The 16,640-nt window shown below is 40.5% G+C and overlaps 2 protein-coding genes across 10 annotated transcripts in view; one reads left to right on the forward strand and one right to left on the reverse strand.

The window, feature by feature from the left end:
• Nucleotides 1-6,976, reverse strand: part of IQCG (IQ motif containing G) — a 58,990-nt gene extending 52,014 nt beyond the window's left edge. For 2 of the 9 annotated variants that reach the window (XM_012528032.4, XM_023590960.3), the window contains exons 1-3: nucleotides 6,741-6,825; nucleotides 3,027-3,097; nucleotides 294-561 (exon numbers count right to left, since the gene is read on the reverse strand). In XM_012528032.4, the coding sequence (XP_012383486.1) occupies nucleotides 294-561; nucleotides 3,027-3,064 (306 nt within the window). In that variant the 5' untranslated portion in view covers nucleotides 3,065-3,097; nucleotides 6,741-6,825. Of the gene's footprint in view, nucleotides 1-293; nucleotides 562-2,451; nucleotides 2,626-3,026; nucleotides 3,098-6,625; nucleotides 6,826-6,891 lie in introns of those variants that run through there. The other 7 variants (XM_071214736.1, XM_071214737.1, XM_058295660.2 and 4 more) reach the window with 7 other exon arrangements.
• On the forward strand, nucleotides 6,793-10,414 carry RPL35A (ribosomal protein L35a). Its single transcript, XM_012528034.4, has 6 exons — nucleotides 6,793-6,866; nucleotides 7,091-7,231; nucleotides 7,963-8,007; nucleotides 8,217-8,369; nucleotides 9,414-9,558; nucleotides 10,347-10,414. Exons 1-6 carry the CDS (start codon nucleotides 6,808-6,810, stop codon nucleotides 10,368-10,370), a joined length of 567 nt encoding a protein of 188 aa, XP_012383488.3. The 5' UTR covers nucleotides 6,793-6,807; the 3' UTR covers nucleotides 10,371-10,414.
• Nucleotides 10,415-16,640: the final 6,226 nt, after the last annotated feature.

Here is a 16,640-nt window from a genome sequence, read left to right on the forward strand (position 1 = left end):
TCAGTGATTATTTTCAATTTAGATAAATAGGTAGACAGTGTTTATACTGACTTAACTACAGATCTTTTGAATAATGCTACTTTATTAGAAGTAAACGATATAATGATTAGTGTTGTGCACCTTGAGCTATGGCTATTTCACTCCAATTGAGAGTACATATCTCAGATAATTATTCTAACCCTTCATCTGAGATAAAGTTGCTGTTTCCCAAGTTAAATCTAAAGGCATAGTTACTCTAAATGATGGAGAAATAAAAAGGAAAGCAGAAATTAAGTAATGGTAAGTGCATATACCATGCTGGTGCTGTGACTTCTTTCATACTGAACTGGCATGATATAGTTTAGAATAGAGAGCTGGTCTGTGGCATCCTCCAGAACTGCAGAGATCCTCAGCACATCTAGAAGCGAGAGTGGCTCTATATTTTCCTGGATGAATTCTACATCTGTATCTTGGTCTGTTTCTTCTTCTTGGTCTATAGCACTAGGTGGTTCTCCCGTTACTGACACCATCACCTCAGAATGCCAAGCTTTTGGAGAAAGGTTTGGGGCTTCTAGGTGCCCTCTAAGGAAAGAATAAAGAAAAAATATGCTAGACACAAAATGCTTAAGTATGACTTAAACTCAAAAGCACATATAGTATATAGATTAGCTTTTGTGAAGTCCACATTGTCAAATAATCTAGCTGAAAAACAAGTAGTTGTATGCATGTGATTCTGATAAATACCTTCTAGTAATATTCTGCCCAGCCAAAGGCAAACAATTTTCTGTTTAATAAAGATAGGTAGCCCATGTTATTTGGTCATGGTTAGCCAAATTAAATTTGAGGCAAAATTAATTTTTTTTTCCTAGCAGCATCCTTCCTTAGATGCTAACCAGAATTGCCCCATGATTAACGAAAAACAGAATGTGGTAAGCAGCTTCCACCTCAGGCCAAATGATTCTCACCTCCAGGTATTCATGCCCTTGTGTACTTTCCTCCACATTAAATAGGACTAACCTATATTACCTCATAGGATATTGTGGAAATGACAGAATGTGACAAGTCTTCTGATAACTGTAGTCCTGCCCCACTTCAACCTTATGACAGACTCCAAGCCAGAACCTAAGCTACTAAGCTGCTCCTAAAGTCCTGACCCAAAGAAATTGTGTGAAATAATAAATGTTTGTATTAAGCCACTAGGTTTCAGAGTAATTTGTTACAGAGTAGTAGATAACTAACATCAGAAATTTAAATGAAGGCAAATCTTAAAAAATATACTAAATAAATTAGAATTTTATACAGTGAACCCTACGTTAAACCATGGACTACAGATAAAAGTACAATTATAAGAATGTGCTTTCTTCAATGATAACAAATGTACCACACCAATGCAAGGTGTCAGGAATACAGTGATACAGCAGATTGATATTACTGATGAATTCCAAAAGAGAAATGTTTGTGAACTAGTCTGTTCCTCTGGATGTGATACCTTTTGATTGTATTAAATTCAGAGCTTTCACTTTTTACTTGATTAAATTAATATTAGGGCTTTTAATTCAGTAGGATGTTGAGTCCCCGGTCCCTTGGTATGCGGAGATTCACACAGGAAACAACATTGCAGGGAGAGAGCTTAGTTTTTTCACTAAAAAAAGGGAAAGAGCCCAGTTGTTCCCTGATGGTCTATAGCTGGCCATGTGGAGAAAGCAAAGCAGCTGAGCCTGGAGATAGACAAGTCTCAGGAAGACAGACAAGCCTTATGCCAGCCTACTGCTGAGATCGGAAGAAGCCGGGACCATGGAGCCTTAAGAGGAAGAGGGAGGCTGAACCCTTGCAGAGACAGGCAGCCATCTTACTCCAACATGTGGCAAAAGACTTTGGTGAGAGAAGTAACATACTCTTTATGGCCCGTGACTGTAAGCTTCTACTCAAAATAAATATCCTTTTCAAAAGCCAACAGGGAAACAGATGTGGCTCAAGTGACAAGGCCTCCACCTACCATATGGGAGGACTCAAGTTCAATCCCTGGGGCCTCCTGGTGAAAAGAAGAAGAAAAAGTGCTCCTGCATGGCGATCCAGTGCTCATGTGGTGAGCCAGTGCCCATGCAGCGAGCCAAGTGCCCACATGGTGAGCCAAGTGCCAATGTGGGTGCCTGCATGGCAAGCTGAGTGCCCATGTGAGTACCTGCTTGGCAAGCCAAGTGCCCGTGTGGTGAGCCAAGTGCCTGTGTGGTGAGCCAAGTGCTCACATGGTAAGCTGAGTGCCTGCGCAAGTACCTATGTAGTGAGCCGAGTATCCGTGTGGTGAGCCAGTGCCCACGAGTGCCTGTGTGGTAAGCCGAGTACCTGTGTGGTGAGCCAAGTGCCCACGTGAGTGTTTGAGTGGTGAGCCCGTGTCCATGTGGCGAGCCAGTGTCCATGTGGCAAGCCAGTGCCCACGTGGCGAACCGAATGCCCATGCAGCAAGCCAAGTACCTGTGTGGTGAGCCAGTGCCTGCGCAAGTGAGTCATGCAGCAAGATGATGACACAACAAAAGAGAAACAACGGGGAGAATCAAGGTGAAGTGCAGCAAAGACCAGGAACTGAGGTGGCACAATTGACAGGGAACCTCAAATCCCGGTGAATCGTAGAGGAGAAAGATGAGAAGACTAAAAGAGAAATAGATACAGAAGATCACATAGAGAATAGACACAGCAAAAATAAAACAGCAGCAGGGGGGAGGGGGAGGGGTAGAGGAAAAAATTTTTTAAAGCTAACAGATTTCTGGTACTTTGCATCAGCACCCCTTTGGCTAACTAATACAGTATGAAGTGGTATATGGAAATCCTATATTTTATGCATGATTGTTCTGTATACCCACAACTTCTCTAATAAAATACACACACAGACACACACACGAACAATGAGATACTGTTTCACATCCATTAGAATGGTTGCTAGGGAAAAAAACCCCACAAAATTACAAGTGTGACAATGCAGAGAAATAGAAACACTATTCATTGCTGGTGGGAATGTTAAATTTTAAAAAAATTAAAATCTTTGTACATACTCTTCCATTCTTCTTAAGTTGGTATGGTCACCCTCCATGTTATATTTATAATCTCACGAAAAGGCAGTCACCTGAAAATGGGAAGGAAAAACAGATAAGTTTAAGGGAATGTCGAATGGCATTATGACATTTCAGTAATTTCTATGCCCTTTCATTAAGAAAAAATTAAAGAATTATAAGAGCTATGGCTTATCTCTTCTTTTTCTTAGTAGTCCCTGAGATGAAAGAACCTCTGACATCATTTAGTGTGGGTCTGTTAAGCAGTAAACTTAATTATTGGTCTCTCAAAGCTGAAAACAAAAGAATCTTAAGCCTCTTGTTAAGGTAAATTAATGGCCAACGTGGTTTTATGGTGTCTTTTATTGTATTCTGATTTTTAAATTGGTAATCTACATACAATAGATTTTATTTTCTGATTATTACATAATCATTTCTGATTACTAGTATATTTAATTCAATCTTTCCATTTTCCTGATCTGCCAGATAACAGAATTTATTGCACCTGAAGTTAGAACACCTGAAATTGCACTTAGAAAAACTGTAATTATCCTGGAAATCAGCTTAATATTGCTATAAAGATGGTATCCCTCCCAGGTAAATCAAAGGTTTTTAGTAGTTAATCTTTTTGAAATGAGGTTTATAATAAGCACACCATATGGAGAATTTTGCTCTATACTTAAGTAAGGGGTAAGTTTACAAGGTATTTTGTCCACAATCATGTGCTCCTGAGGGAGAAGGTGCAAGTATGTCTCAAGCAATAAACATTTCAAATGTAAAAATTCAATCACATAAGACAGAATTTTTATATAAACTGTGAGGAAAAAAAAAAGATACTCCAAATTTTCTGATGCAAGGGCAATCCTGAGAAGAGGCAGCAGCATGTGAAGGAAAAATTTATTTTGCTGAGTTGTTTATTTTTCATTTTTCTTTTTGGCTTGGGGCATAGGTAAAATGTACTTGGCATAGATGAGAGGGCTGAATTTATGCAGCATCCAGTGCTTTCATGCTATTTTTGCTTCTCATCCTAGAAACCCAGTTCTTCCTGCTACCTCTTTCACTCTTTATATCTGCATTCACTCCAATCCAAACCATCCCTAAGTCCTGTGGATTTCACCTCTGATTTCCATATCCCCAACACTAAGCTGGACCTAGCTATTATTTCTTGCTTCAACTACTCGAAGAGCGTCCACACTGGAAGTGATTTTTAAAAAGTGAAAATCATATCATTCTCCAGCCTTGAACTTTTCAATGGCTTCCCATTGTCTGACAACAAAGCCAAAATCCTTAATTTGGCCCATAAGGCCTGCATGATCTACCCTTCTGTTCTTCTCTAGATTCAATCTAGTACAGCTTTCTCCTTGATTTCTTGACTCCAATCTCAAAAGACTTCTTTCAGTTCTTCTACAGAATCATGCTCCTTTCCAATTCTAGACCTTTGTACATACTATTCTTCTAACTTTAACCACCCTTCCCTTCACCTATACACCTTGTAAAGTCCCACAGACCCTATAAGTACCAGCTTATTATCACCAGCTTTTTGCTAGGCATCTTCCTTTGCTTCTTCAGATCCAATCTCTACCACTCTCTGGGCCCAGAGAGAATGACCTGTATGGAGTGCATGAATGGAAGTTTCAGAATGAGATCTGAAGAGTAGAAGAGTGTGGTCAGAATTTCCCCCAGCTCCTTCTGTGCCAGATCACAATAGGTTGGCTATGTCCCTCTATCAAAGGCCATGGCTTCTGTCAGGAAATCCTCTTCATACTGTTCTCTTCCACTGGGTATAGGTAACTACTTCCCCATGTCACCAGGGGTTGTACCATCCCTTGTAGTTTCACTCCTGCCTACACCTTTGTAAAGAGACACATTATTAAAATTCTCCTCAGGAAACGGATGTGGCTCAAGGGACTGAGCTCTTGCCTACCACATGGGAAGTTCGTGGTTTGGTTCCTGGTATCTCGTAAAGAAGAAAATGGGCTGGCGTGATGGGCAGGTGCAGAAAGCTGATGCAACAAAATGATGCATCAAGAGACACAAGAAGAAAAAATATAATGAGAGACACCACAAAGCAGGGCATAGAGGTGGCTCAAGCAATTAGATGCCTCCCTCCCACATCAGAGGTCCTGGATTCAGTTCCTGGTGCCTCCTAAAGAAACATGGAAGACAACAGACACATCAAGTGCAAACAATGAGGGGGTGGGAGAAATAAATAATCTTAAAAATAAATAAAATAAAATGAAATGAAATTCTCATCAAATTACTAGTGCACCAACAGTTTCTTTCCAGGACACTGGTTGATAGTGACCCAGTATACACATGCACAAATATTTATATACATACAATAACCAAAACAAGAGTTTCATGAAAACAACTTACCTTTTTCATGTGTGACACAGTCTTATATTTTCTATTCTATCATATTTTGTTTAAAAATTATTCTGGACATGTTCTATTAATGGTTAGAAACTTGCATTTTGAAAAATGCCTTAAATACACTTCCCCAAGTATGCTTTTCCCTAACAGGGGTCCTCTGCTCAAGCACTTTTAACACTCTTATTTTTCTGCTGAACCTTCCTCACAATTTGTACTGTTTGTTAGTTCTCCACCCTCACAGCTCCCTCCCCCCAGATTGTAAGTTCCACAAGAGCAAGAAACCTAATGATGCTCACTATTGTGCCCTTTTCAGGCATTGTATTCAATAAGTATTTGTGAAATAAATGAACAAATGAATGAAATTCACAATGTGTTATTCCTCCAAGAAGTACTTACATTTGGAGCCATGAGAAATGAATAGTGGGATTTATAGTAGTTTCTGGAACAGAGAAAGTTTAAGGAGGTACTGGGCTGTAAGGTATATAAACTCTATCCCGGTGTAGTTGAGGACATGATTTTAAATGTGACTTACATACATCTATTCATAAAACCTTGGAGTCATCCTTTACTTGGCTCTCACTCAACTGTCAGCAAATCTTGTCAGCTTTTACATTAAAAATATATTCAGAATTCCAGTACTCACCACCCCTGTATACAAACCATGTTCTCTCACCAGGAAAATTACAATAACTTCCTAATTATCTCCCTTCTGTATCCTTGTCTCCTTCAGTCTTGGCTCAGTGACTTAAAATGGAAGTCAGATAAGAGTCCTTTCTCTGTACAGAACCTTCAAATGGCTTCCCATCTCGGAATAAAAGCATTCCTTATTTGGCCGCCCTACTTCATTTTTCTCCATAGAAATTATCACCTTCTAAGACACTACATATTTTACTTGCTTACTGTCTGACTAAACCTCCTGGCATATGAGCTCCTTGAGAGCAGAGATTTCTATTTGCTTTCTTTACTGCCATGTCCTGTGGGCCTAGAACAATGCTAGTCATTCAATAATCTATTTGCTGAATACATGAATGAATCCATAGGGCAACCCAAATAAAGGCGTAATAATTTGAAAAGGCAAATCTGTGACGTCATTAATATCGCTTATTCTAGTCTACAAGACCTATTTCACGTGTGTGGGTACGGTGTTTGGGGGTCCTCAGTTTTAGTGTGCCAGCTGATTTAATCTTCCTAAATAGGCGATAAGACCTTCTCAGAGCAATTCTTCTCACCTTCCGGGTCAAAGATGGAAGTAAAAACTTAAGTCATTTCTTTTAGAGATAAAGGACTAGAGGGAGGGAATGAGGAAGAAAAATTGGGGAAAGAGAAGGAATAAGGTCTTCCTGCCTTCGTGCTCCAGATCTTTCTCTTCCAGTCTCTGGTAGGATCCGAGTCACGGCTCGCCTATTCCTGTATGGTAGGAAAGAAAGACACTCCCATGCTCGCGAATGAAATCTGGGGTCCAAATCCGGGGTAAGTGCTTCAGTCTGTTTTCTACCTGTTCACTTACAGCTCTCCACCGCGCGGGTACCAAACTACGGCGTTTCTAAGGAAACCCAAAGCTTTGGGGTCCTTTCCAACTCAGCTGGCTACCACTTTGCCTCCTTATGTTCCCAAATAATGCACGTTGCAGCAAAGATGAAAGGACTTGGGGGAAAAAAACGATAAAGGTGTTCTTTGATGTCGCTTTGTTTCAGTCAGAAAACGATTTCTGATACTTGTTTTTTCGGGCGATCGCGGAAGATGCCTAAACTGAGGCGGGCGGAGAGGTGTTTATCCCACAAGGCTTCGCGGCGGGGCCCCGTTGTTCTCTTTCCGCCATCTTGGGCCCTGTGGAGGTGAGTGGAGCTCATGATGCTGAAATTTGGGAGTAGATAATTGGGGTATGCTCCTCCTTATACCTCGGCGAGATACGATTGCACTTCCGATGCTCTGTCAGCCAGTAATTTGTGTGGATTCCAGCTAGAGGGTGGACAGGATGGAAGGGATACGGGACCGATGGTGCCGGTTCCCTTAACGCCCAGAGAAAGGGTCCTCCCGTAGTCGGAATTGCTTCCTGGGCTCGGACGGATGAAGTAGGTCCGTCGTTGCATGCCGAGTTGAGGCAGTAGCTCTTTTACCTGGGCTCATTTTCTTTTTGCTCCCACTCGAAACCAAGCTTTGCTTGTCTACAATCTCCCTTTCCTCAAATTTCCTCCTCAGCCTATGCTTAAGGCTGTATTCTTTGTGCTTCTAGGTAACCCCTTTTTTCCTGAATTTTTGTCTACTGATTTCTAGACATCTAGCAGGAGTTTCTAGGAGTTAAAAAGCGTGTGTTCTTGCCATCTCCGTTTTTCTTTGACTTGTTTTTCTTTGTAACTTGCTTATCTATTGAAGGCATTCATTGAGGTTTGGCTGTCTTTTCAGACAGCGCATCATGTAGATGTTATGGCAAACTTGTATTTCCCCATACTCTATCTAAATGTCTCTGTCAGAAAGGAATTTGCCCAACATGTTTAAGAAACGAGAGGGAGCATCGTGGAAGAGTTGCATTGCAAGATTTTAAACGGAATTTTTGTTTTGTTTTAAGGCCTGCTGGGAACAAGACGTCTAAAACGGCAAATATGTCTGGAAGGTACGAGTTTTAAATATAATTGCTTGGTGCTTCTAGGTTTTTCTTAGACACGAACATAAATGTAAGCTTAAAACTGATAGGCAAAAAAATTAGTTATTTGCTACAGGTAACTTTTGAGTGAAGGCTGCTACAAGTTATATTGGTGGTTAATTGGCGTTAAACAAGATCTTTTAACAGCTTATGATTAATTTGTATTTTGTGCATCTTAGGCTGTGGTCCAAAGCCACTTTTGCTGGCTATAAGCGGGGGCTTCGGAACCAGAGGGAGCACACAGCCCTTCTTAAAATTGAAGGTGTTTATGCCCGAGATGAAACTGAATTCTATTTGGGCAAGAGATGTGCTTATGTGTACAAAGCAAAAAAGTAAGTTTGTGGTATTGTTATGCTTTTGAATTTCACTTATGTTACTCATTTTCTTATTAAAAGAAGAATAAGTTATAGATGTTGGTAGAATAATTGGCAGTGCTGTTGCTTCTGCTTTTAAGGAAGTTGTTGGGAAGTTATAGAGGGATGTTATTTTTGTAGAATTATAGCTGTTCATTATTTCAAGGAAGGGGCTAATTCCTTATCATGATCCTTTTAAGAGTTTTAGAGCTCTTCTCATGCACCTTAATTCATTTTGTTGAATCCCTAAGATAATATTTTTTTATACATCTTTAAAGATGTTATGTGCCTAGAGCAGTGGTTCTCAACCCATCCCAGAACAATGAAAATCCTTGGGGATGTGCTTTTTAGTCCTTGTCCCCTTCCTCACAGCTCTGTACTGGTGGAGTAGCAGTAGGATCATATGTACCTTGCTCAAACGTCAGTGGTTCATTTTTCATTTACTAAAATCCAAAGTCCTTAAGGAAGCCTCTATGACCCTAAGCAGTCAGAATCCCTGATCTCTTCTGTCTTTTAGCAAGCTAGGCAAACTTCCTTTTTCAAGTCGTTAGCACTTTAGGTCTTTAGCACATGCTGTTTCCTTTGCCTAGAATGGTCTTCCCCAATGCTCTGTGGCTTGTTTCCTTACCTTCCAGTCATTTTTTCTAGTGTTATCTTAGTGGGACTGTTTCTGGCAATTTAAAATTGCAAGTACTCCTTCTCCCTACACTCAAATATCCTTATATTATTCCCTTTGCTCCCCCTTCCCACAATATTGGAGCTCTTACTCTCTGACATCCTGTATACTTAATGTATTTATTTGCTTAAACTGTGAAAGAAATTTTTGATTAGTAAACTGCTGTCTACCTGGTATAACTAGGTATTCAATATTTTGTTAGTTCCTTTTTTTATGCATTTCTCAAGTGATTAGATAGGCAACCAAGACTGAGGGCCACTGATCTAGAAGTCACTTTGAATTTGTACTAAAATATATTGGTTACCTGTGTTCTCATATGAACCCCTTCCACCCACTTTTTAAATCAGCAACACAGTGACTCCTGGTGGCAAACCTAACAAAACCAGAGTAATCTGGGGAAAGGTAACTCGTGCTCATGGAAATAGTGGCATGGTTCGTGCTAAGTTCCGAAGCAACCTTCCAGCTAAGGCCATTGGACACCGAATCCGTGTGGTAAGTACAGTTATTAGCAAGTAATCTTTGGTTTAGTTAAACTAGTTAAACCATGATTCTATTTTGTACAATGTTACTAGTGGAGGATGCTGCAAAATTAGTGGCCACTCTGGAAGTGACCAGTGTTACGGCACATCTGACTCTTGCAGATTATTCAAATGGATTGTGCCTAGATTTCAGAATTTATTAAAGCTGCCTGGGGAAACATAGTACTTAAATCAACGATTTTCTTGCAAAGAAAATTGGGCACTGAAGTAAATGCTAAAAAATGAAAAATTGAGTCTACTTTTTCCTGGTTTAATTCTTAAGAATATTTTTCCATCATCCCCATGTCAGTTTTCTTAGGAATTAACTGTTAACTAACCTTATTTTATGAAGAGAACTAATGCTTATTGTTTGAGGCTCTGGCCCAAGTCTTGGGAGTCCTAATCTTGTGTTTCCTTCAAATAGCTCTTGTTTCTTTAGTTAAGGGTAGAATTTTTAGCAGACATGTGGTCATATTCTTGAGGCCACTGGGTACTGTTGAGTCCTTTTGAACAATTGAGATTTCTTACCAGGTTTTTTAAAAACTAAAAGTGCTGGTTTTTATCAAGGTGTGTTTCCCAGAAACTGAAGGCTATAAAAAAAAACTAGCTTCTTTACCACCAGAATGTAATGAGTCACCGCAAGCCTTACAACAATGACTAATGGGAAAATGGCAGGGGACTTGTCCATATTGTGGTTCTCAAAAACATTTAAATTTATATAAATCACTCACCTAATATTTTGTGTTTTTTTTCTCTCCCCAGATGCTGTACCCCTCAAGGATTTAAACTTATTGAAAAGTAAATAAATAAAATTGTTTATTTTTCTCTTGTTTTTTTTGTTAATTGTGATTTTAAAAAAAATTTTCCCCAAGTTGAGTTCCTTATATGCTTAAGATGGTAGCAGTTGTATTGGGTATTGGAATGGAAAAAGGAGTTAATTGGAGGCAATTCATATTTTCATAGCAGTGAAGTTGGAGATGACCTAGATGTAAGAGGGTTTTAGAATATAACATGGCCTGTCTGAGGGTTTTAATAAGAGTACAGGATGATACAGGGACTTGAGGAGGACAGAGGAAAGGATTTTCCTGAAACATTTCATGGTGGTGGCGTACTTGACCTGAACTTTGAATAGTTTTTGACAAATGAAGAAACAATGTATTCCAGGGCACATATAAACCCAAAGTTTTTTATTTTTGTTTTTTGAGGTGCTGGTGCCTCATAAGTGGGAAGCAAGCACTCAACTGCTTGAGCCACATCTGCTCCCCATTCACTTAACATGACACCCAGATTTTCACCTCTAAATGGATCTTCTATTCCCTTTAACTTAGCTTCACCTTTACACATACTCGTTTGGTATATGTAATCATTTTCTTCAGATTGAAAGTAAGTGGAAAAAACTTAAATTTCACTTCAGTGGCCTCTTAAAGCAACTTGTAATAGTAAATCCTTGTTCATTGTACAAAGGGAGAAATCTGAATGGCATCAATTTGTAGTGGTAGTTTTAGATTTTCAATTGATGCATTAGCATATGAACAAAATGCTGACCTTTTTACAGTTCTGAAGTAAGTATTTCTGTTCTCTGAGAAGCAGACCTTAAGAAAGGATTAAAGGGAGGCGGTTGTGGCTCAGCTGACAGCGTCCACCTACCACAGGGAGGGCCCAGGGTTCGATACCCAGGGCCTCCTGACCCATGTGGTTGAGCTGGCCCACACACAAGGAGTGCTGTGCCAGGTAGGGGTGTCCCCCATGTAAGGGTGCCCCACACGCAAGAAGTGTGCCCTGCAAGGAAAGACACCCTGCACAAAAAAAGCGCAGCCGGCCCAGGAGTGGTGCTGCGCACACACAAAGCTGACGCAGCGGGGCAAAAAGCAGTTTTCCCGGTGCTGCATGACAAGAATGCGAGTGGACGCAGCAAGACAATGGGAAGGGGGGACCAGAATAAATCTTTAAAAAATAAAAAGGATTAGACAAGACAAAAGTGTTGGGAAATGCCCTTGAGGAGGAGAAGGAAAGGATTGGGTAGAACTGCATAGCATTTCTAAGATTTCCTAAAGTTGCTGTTGGAGTAGTATATTTAACAGAAATGGGTTTATATTTGTATCCCTGCCATGCTTAGCAGTTGGCAGCATTCCTCATGAAGCGTGGCCTGGACACTAAAGAGGTGGATCCAGAAGTGGCAGCATTGGTCAACTGTTCTCCAGAGCTGAGCAGTCTACATTTCATGGCCGCCACAAATTGGAAGTTGGTTGTTAGGAGCCTATAGAAATTGAGCTTAGAAATTTGGGTCAAGGGCAGAAAGTGCTTCTTAAGTTTACTCCAGTGAGATTTGAGCTATCTTCTGTCCTACTGTTGTGCCGGTTAAAATGTGATCAGTACTCTTGGGATGGCTGGGGGAAACATATAAGGGAAATTCAATATAAAATCATATTCAGGAAATGTTTGGCGAGGCATTTCATAAAAGAGAATAGAAAAAAGATTTTATAAGGCATTTTAAGAACCATATTCAAAGTCACTGACATCTATTGGGAAATGATTGTAGGTCTGAAGAAATATCAAATTATGAAAGAAACTGTATTGGACTATATGAAGGATTTTAGATTTAATGTCCTTGAATGTGATAAGGTGACCATAATCTTATTTTATAAAGGTCCCAGTGATGTCCCAGTGGGACTGAAGGGGAAACCAGGTAGGCATTGCAGTCTTGGAGGGTTTTGAGCACTGCAGTAAACAAGATTCCATAAACATTAATTTTTAATATTAGATTTTGGAGAAGAGCTTCAAGGATAACAAGTTCTTGGCTTTGGCAACTGGGTAATGGTGTGTTAACAGGGTTGGCAAACCAGGAGATGCTGGTTTCATGGGGGGAGAATTGAAGCTCTAGGATATACAGCTGTGGACGTGTCCAGAAAGGTGGAGGTGTTTCTATACTAGGGAGATAGAAGAAATCCTGCAGTGTCTGATATCTTTGTAAGAGTTCAGTGAATATGTGGTGTTCTGAATGGGGTAGACGGTAGAGCAGTGGGTGGATAAACAAGAAGTGATAGGCACTTGGAAAAGTAGGGGAAAGGAAGGCTGAGAATTCTTAGGATGATCTGAGCAGCTAATGTATGCAGTGACCAACAAGCCTTGCATGCAAATAAATGCTTTTTTATTTTAACAAGTCAATTTTAATGATACATTAATAAGGCATACAAATCATCCACAGTGTACAATCAGTGGTATTTGGTATAATCACGTAGCTGTGCACTCCACTTCAATCATTAGAGCATTTTCATTATTTTAGTAATTAAAAAAAAATCTTCACCTCTCGATCTGTTTCTTCAGCTATACATAGCTGTTATTTCTGGCTATTCTTGCACAATTATTTATTCAGTGGTTTTATTGAGATATATTCACATACCATACAATCTATTTACAGTGTTTAATAGGTGGGTTTTAGTATAATCACAATGTGCATTCATCATAAAACATTTTAGAGCTATTTAATTACTTCGAAAAGAACTCCAACCCATTAGCATGCCTTCCCTAGCCCTACATAACCACTAACCAAATTTCATCTTTATAAATTTTATATTTACATTTTATGTAAGTGGAATATACAATGTTATACAATATATTTAGTTCATAATGCAGTCATACACTATTTTTCCTTTTGTGTCTGGCTTGCTTCACTCAATAATGTCCTCCAGGTTCATTAATGTTGTCATGCTTTATGACTACATTTCTTCTTAAAGCTGCATAATATTCCATCGTGTGAATATACCACAGTTTTGTTTATCCATTCATCGGTTAGTGGACACTTGAGTTGTTCCCAACTTTGGGCAATTGTGAATAATGCTGCAATGAACATGGGTGTGAGGATGTCTATTTGTGTCACTGCTCTCAGTTCTTATGGGTATATACCTAGAAGTTGTATGCAGGGTCACGTGGCAAATCTGTTCAACTTATTTAGGAACTGCTAAACAGTCCTCCACAGTGGCTGTACCATTCTATATTCCCACCAACAGTGAATAAAGTGTTCCTCTCAACATCCTCTCCAACACTTATGGTTCTATTTTTTAAATAGTTATTCTGATAGATGTGAAATGGTATCTCATTGTAGTTTTGGTTAACATTTCCCAAATTACGTATGTTAAATGTTTTTTTAATGTGTTTTTTGACCATTTGTATAAATACTTTTTCTAAAATTTTATTTCCCCTTCCCACCCGTTGTCTGCTCTCTCTGTCCATTTGCTGTGTGTTCTGTGTCCACTTGCATTATCTGGTGGCACTGGGAAACTGCATCTCATTTGTTGCATCATCTTGCTGTGTCAGCCCTCTGTGTGTGTGGTGCCACTCCTGGGCAGGCTGTGCTTTTTTCACATGGGGTGGCTCTCCTTGGGGGACATGCTTCTTGTGCGTGGGGCTCCCCTACATGGGGATGCCCCTGTGTGGCACGGCACTCCTTGTGTGCGGCAGCACTGCATGTGGGCCAGCTTACCGCATGGGTCAGGAGGCCCTAGGGATCGAACCCTGGACCCTCCATATGGTAGACAAATACTATCAGTTGAGTCACGCCTGCTTCCCTAAATGCTTTTTTAAAAAATATTTATTTTATTCATTTCTCCACCCATCAGCTCCCTCCCAGTTGTTTGCTCTCACTGCCTGCTCTATGTGTCCATTTGCTGTGTGCTCTGTGTGTCTGCTTGTCTTCTCTGTAGAAGGCATTGGGAACTGAACCTGGGACCTCCCATGTGGAAGAAAGGCGCTCAATCACTTGAGCCACCTCTGCATTCTGCTTTGTTGTTCCTCTCACTGTTTCCTCCTTGTATCTCCTTGTTGTGTCAGCTTGCCATTCTAGCTCACTGGGACAGCTTGTTGTCTTGCTCATCTTCTGCAGGAGGCACTGGAACTGAACTCAGGGCCTCCCATGTGGTAGATGGGAGCTCAATCACTTGAGCCACATCTGCTTCCCTAAATGCTCTTCTTTTCTTTTCTTTTTTTTAAAGATTTATTTATTTATTTAAACACCTCCCCCACCACCCCCCGTTGTCTCTTCTCTGTGTCTATTTGCTGCGTTTTGTTTCTTTGTCTGCTTCTGTTGTCGTCAGTGGCATGGTAAGTGTGGGCGGCGCCATTCCTGGGCAGGCTGCACTTTCTTTCGTGCTGGGTGGCTCTCCTTATGGGGCGCACTCCTTGCGCGTGGGGCTCCCCTACGCGGGGGACACCCCAGCGTGTCAGGGCACTCCTTGCGCACATCAGCACTGCGCATGGGCCAGCTCCACGCGGGTCAAGGAGGCCTGGGGTTTGAACCACGGACCTCCCACGTGGTAGGCAGATGCCCTATCCATTGGGCCAAGTCCGCTTCCCTAAGTGCTCTTCTTGAAGGAAGCCTGGCAGGAGTCCCTCAGGGTTCTTGCCTGGAGCCATGCTGACACTGAGGTAGGGTGAAGAAAGAGTAACTGCTACACTCAAATATTGATAAAATGATTTTCTTTTCTCCCATTCTTTGCCTCTCCCAGCTCTTTTCTAAATCCGTATTCAACTTAAATACCCAGCAGACAGTAAAATTAGTTCTTAAAACTATAATACAATGAGAACACACATTCCTTTGATTTGATACGTCAGTCTTTTCCATATTTAGTTGCATTTGGCTGGTGGCAGGTAGTGGCTTAGCTCAGCGAAATCCATAAAATAGATTTCGTAGTCACATGACTCCAAGTGGAGAATGCTATGGGAATCATGAGAAAGAAAAGCCAACTAATGCTTATGAAGGGAACCATGCAGGGATTTCCTCGGGGTTCTTGCCCAGAGCAGATGAATTGGGAGTCCACACCGAAATGATGGCAAGGGAAAACAGTTTTACTAACACTAGTGGAACAGGGGATGAGGTCTGAAATCTGCCTTCTTGGATTTTGAGAAGTTTAGGGTTTTTAATGGATTTAAACGGGAGAGTGGAGTGGTTGCTAAGTATACACAAGGGTGAGCCTAGTTTTGAAATAACCATAAACAAGGGTAAGGTCAGTCTAGAGAGTTTCAGTAACTTAAATGTTAACTATTGGCTATTCTTAATACACTGGAAAAGTAAGAAAAAGCATCTAGATAGTGTTTCAGAAGTCAATCTTTTAATTCTCAGTTTCAGGCTTCACTTTTGCTTCAAAACAAGCTGGGCACTTTTGTTTATCAAGAAAGCAACTAAAAAGTATTTTAACATTAGTTTATGGAGGACAAGACTGCCCCAATCACGACCTTGGTGTTTGCAGAAATCAAGGTAGGGTTGGGTTTTAAATTGCTGTGGTTCATTCTCATCTGAACTGAGGTGATGAAGCACCTGTTACTAGAGAGAGTGCTTTATGCTTTTCTGCTCCCATACTGAGATCTTTTGTCCACTATGTCATTGAAACAGCCTCTCCTTCGCATGCTACTACTGTTCCAATTCGGAGCTTGAAGGATGATTTTACATTTTTTTATTCACAATTAGCATTTTCTTTGTGGTCCGCTTGTAGTGAAAAGAGCACGTGTTTGTAAAGTGATTGATTTGATATCGCATCTTCCACTAGTTATGGGAGGATAGACATGTTATCTACTACGAGTCGTTTCTCACTTGTGAAATCATTAAATCCCACTGCGCCCTTGTTTTCAGCACCTATCTCCTTCACTGGTAGATTGTAAATTCTTGAGGATTTTGTTTTGTGTCCTCTATAGTTCCTAGAATAGTAATTTATAATATTCAATTACTGTTGGATCAGTGCTTCCAGTTCCTAGTTTTGTCTGTTTCATGAGCCATAGGGAGATTTGTTCTGATTTTCTATAGGAATGGGCTTTGGTTAAGAAGCCTCACACTGATGGCTCAGATAAGTAAAAATGGGAATTCTATTCCATTCACCTTTTATATAGAGCATTACAGTGTAAAAGTTTTTGCAGCTGTTTATGTGCACGCATCTTAGGTGACTGACCGAATTACAGTAAAGAACTGAAAGTCTGGCTCAGTAAAGACACCCTTGCTACTGTTCCCGTAACATCAACACCCACCAGCTTTTCTTTTCGTTGCCCTACTCACGTGGACCGCTAAACGTC

This window comes from Dasypus novemcinctus, chromosome 4 (genome assembly GCF_030445035.2).
Source record: "Dasypus novemcinctus isolate mDasNov1 chromosome 4, mDasNov1.1.hap2, whole genome shotgun sequence".
In the NCBI taxonomy this organism is placed as follows: Eukaryota; Metazoa; Chordata; class Mammalia; order Cingulata; family Dasypodidae; genus Dasypus; species Dasypus novemcinctus.

Bases quoted from the DNA above. Each gene is read 5' to 3' on its own strand.
- RPL35A (XM_012528034.4), top strand. From the start codon at position 6,808: ATGGTAGGAAAGAAAGACACTCCCATGCTCGCGAATGAAATCTGGGGT. The intron at 7,232-7,962 runs GTGAGTGGAGCT...TTTTGTTTTAAG, and splicing joins CCATCTTGGGCCCTGTGGAG to GCCTGCTGGGAACAAGACGT. The intron at 8,008-8,216 runs GTACGAGTTTTA...TGTGCATCTTAG, and splicing joins ACGGCAAATATGTCTGGAAG to GCTGTGGTCCAAAGCCACTT.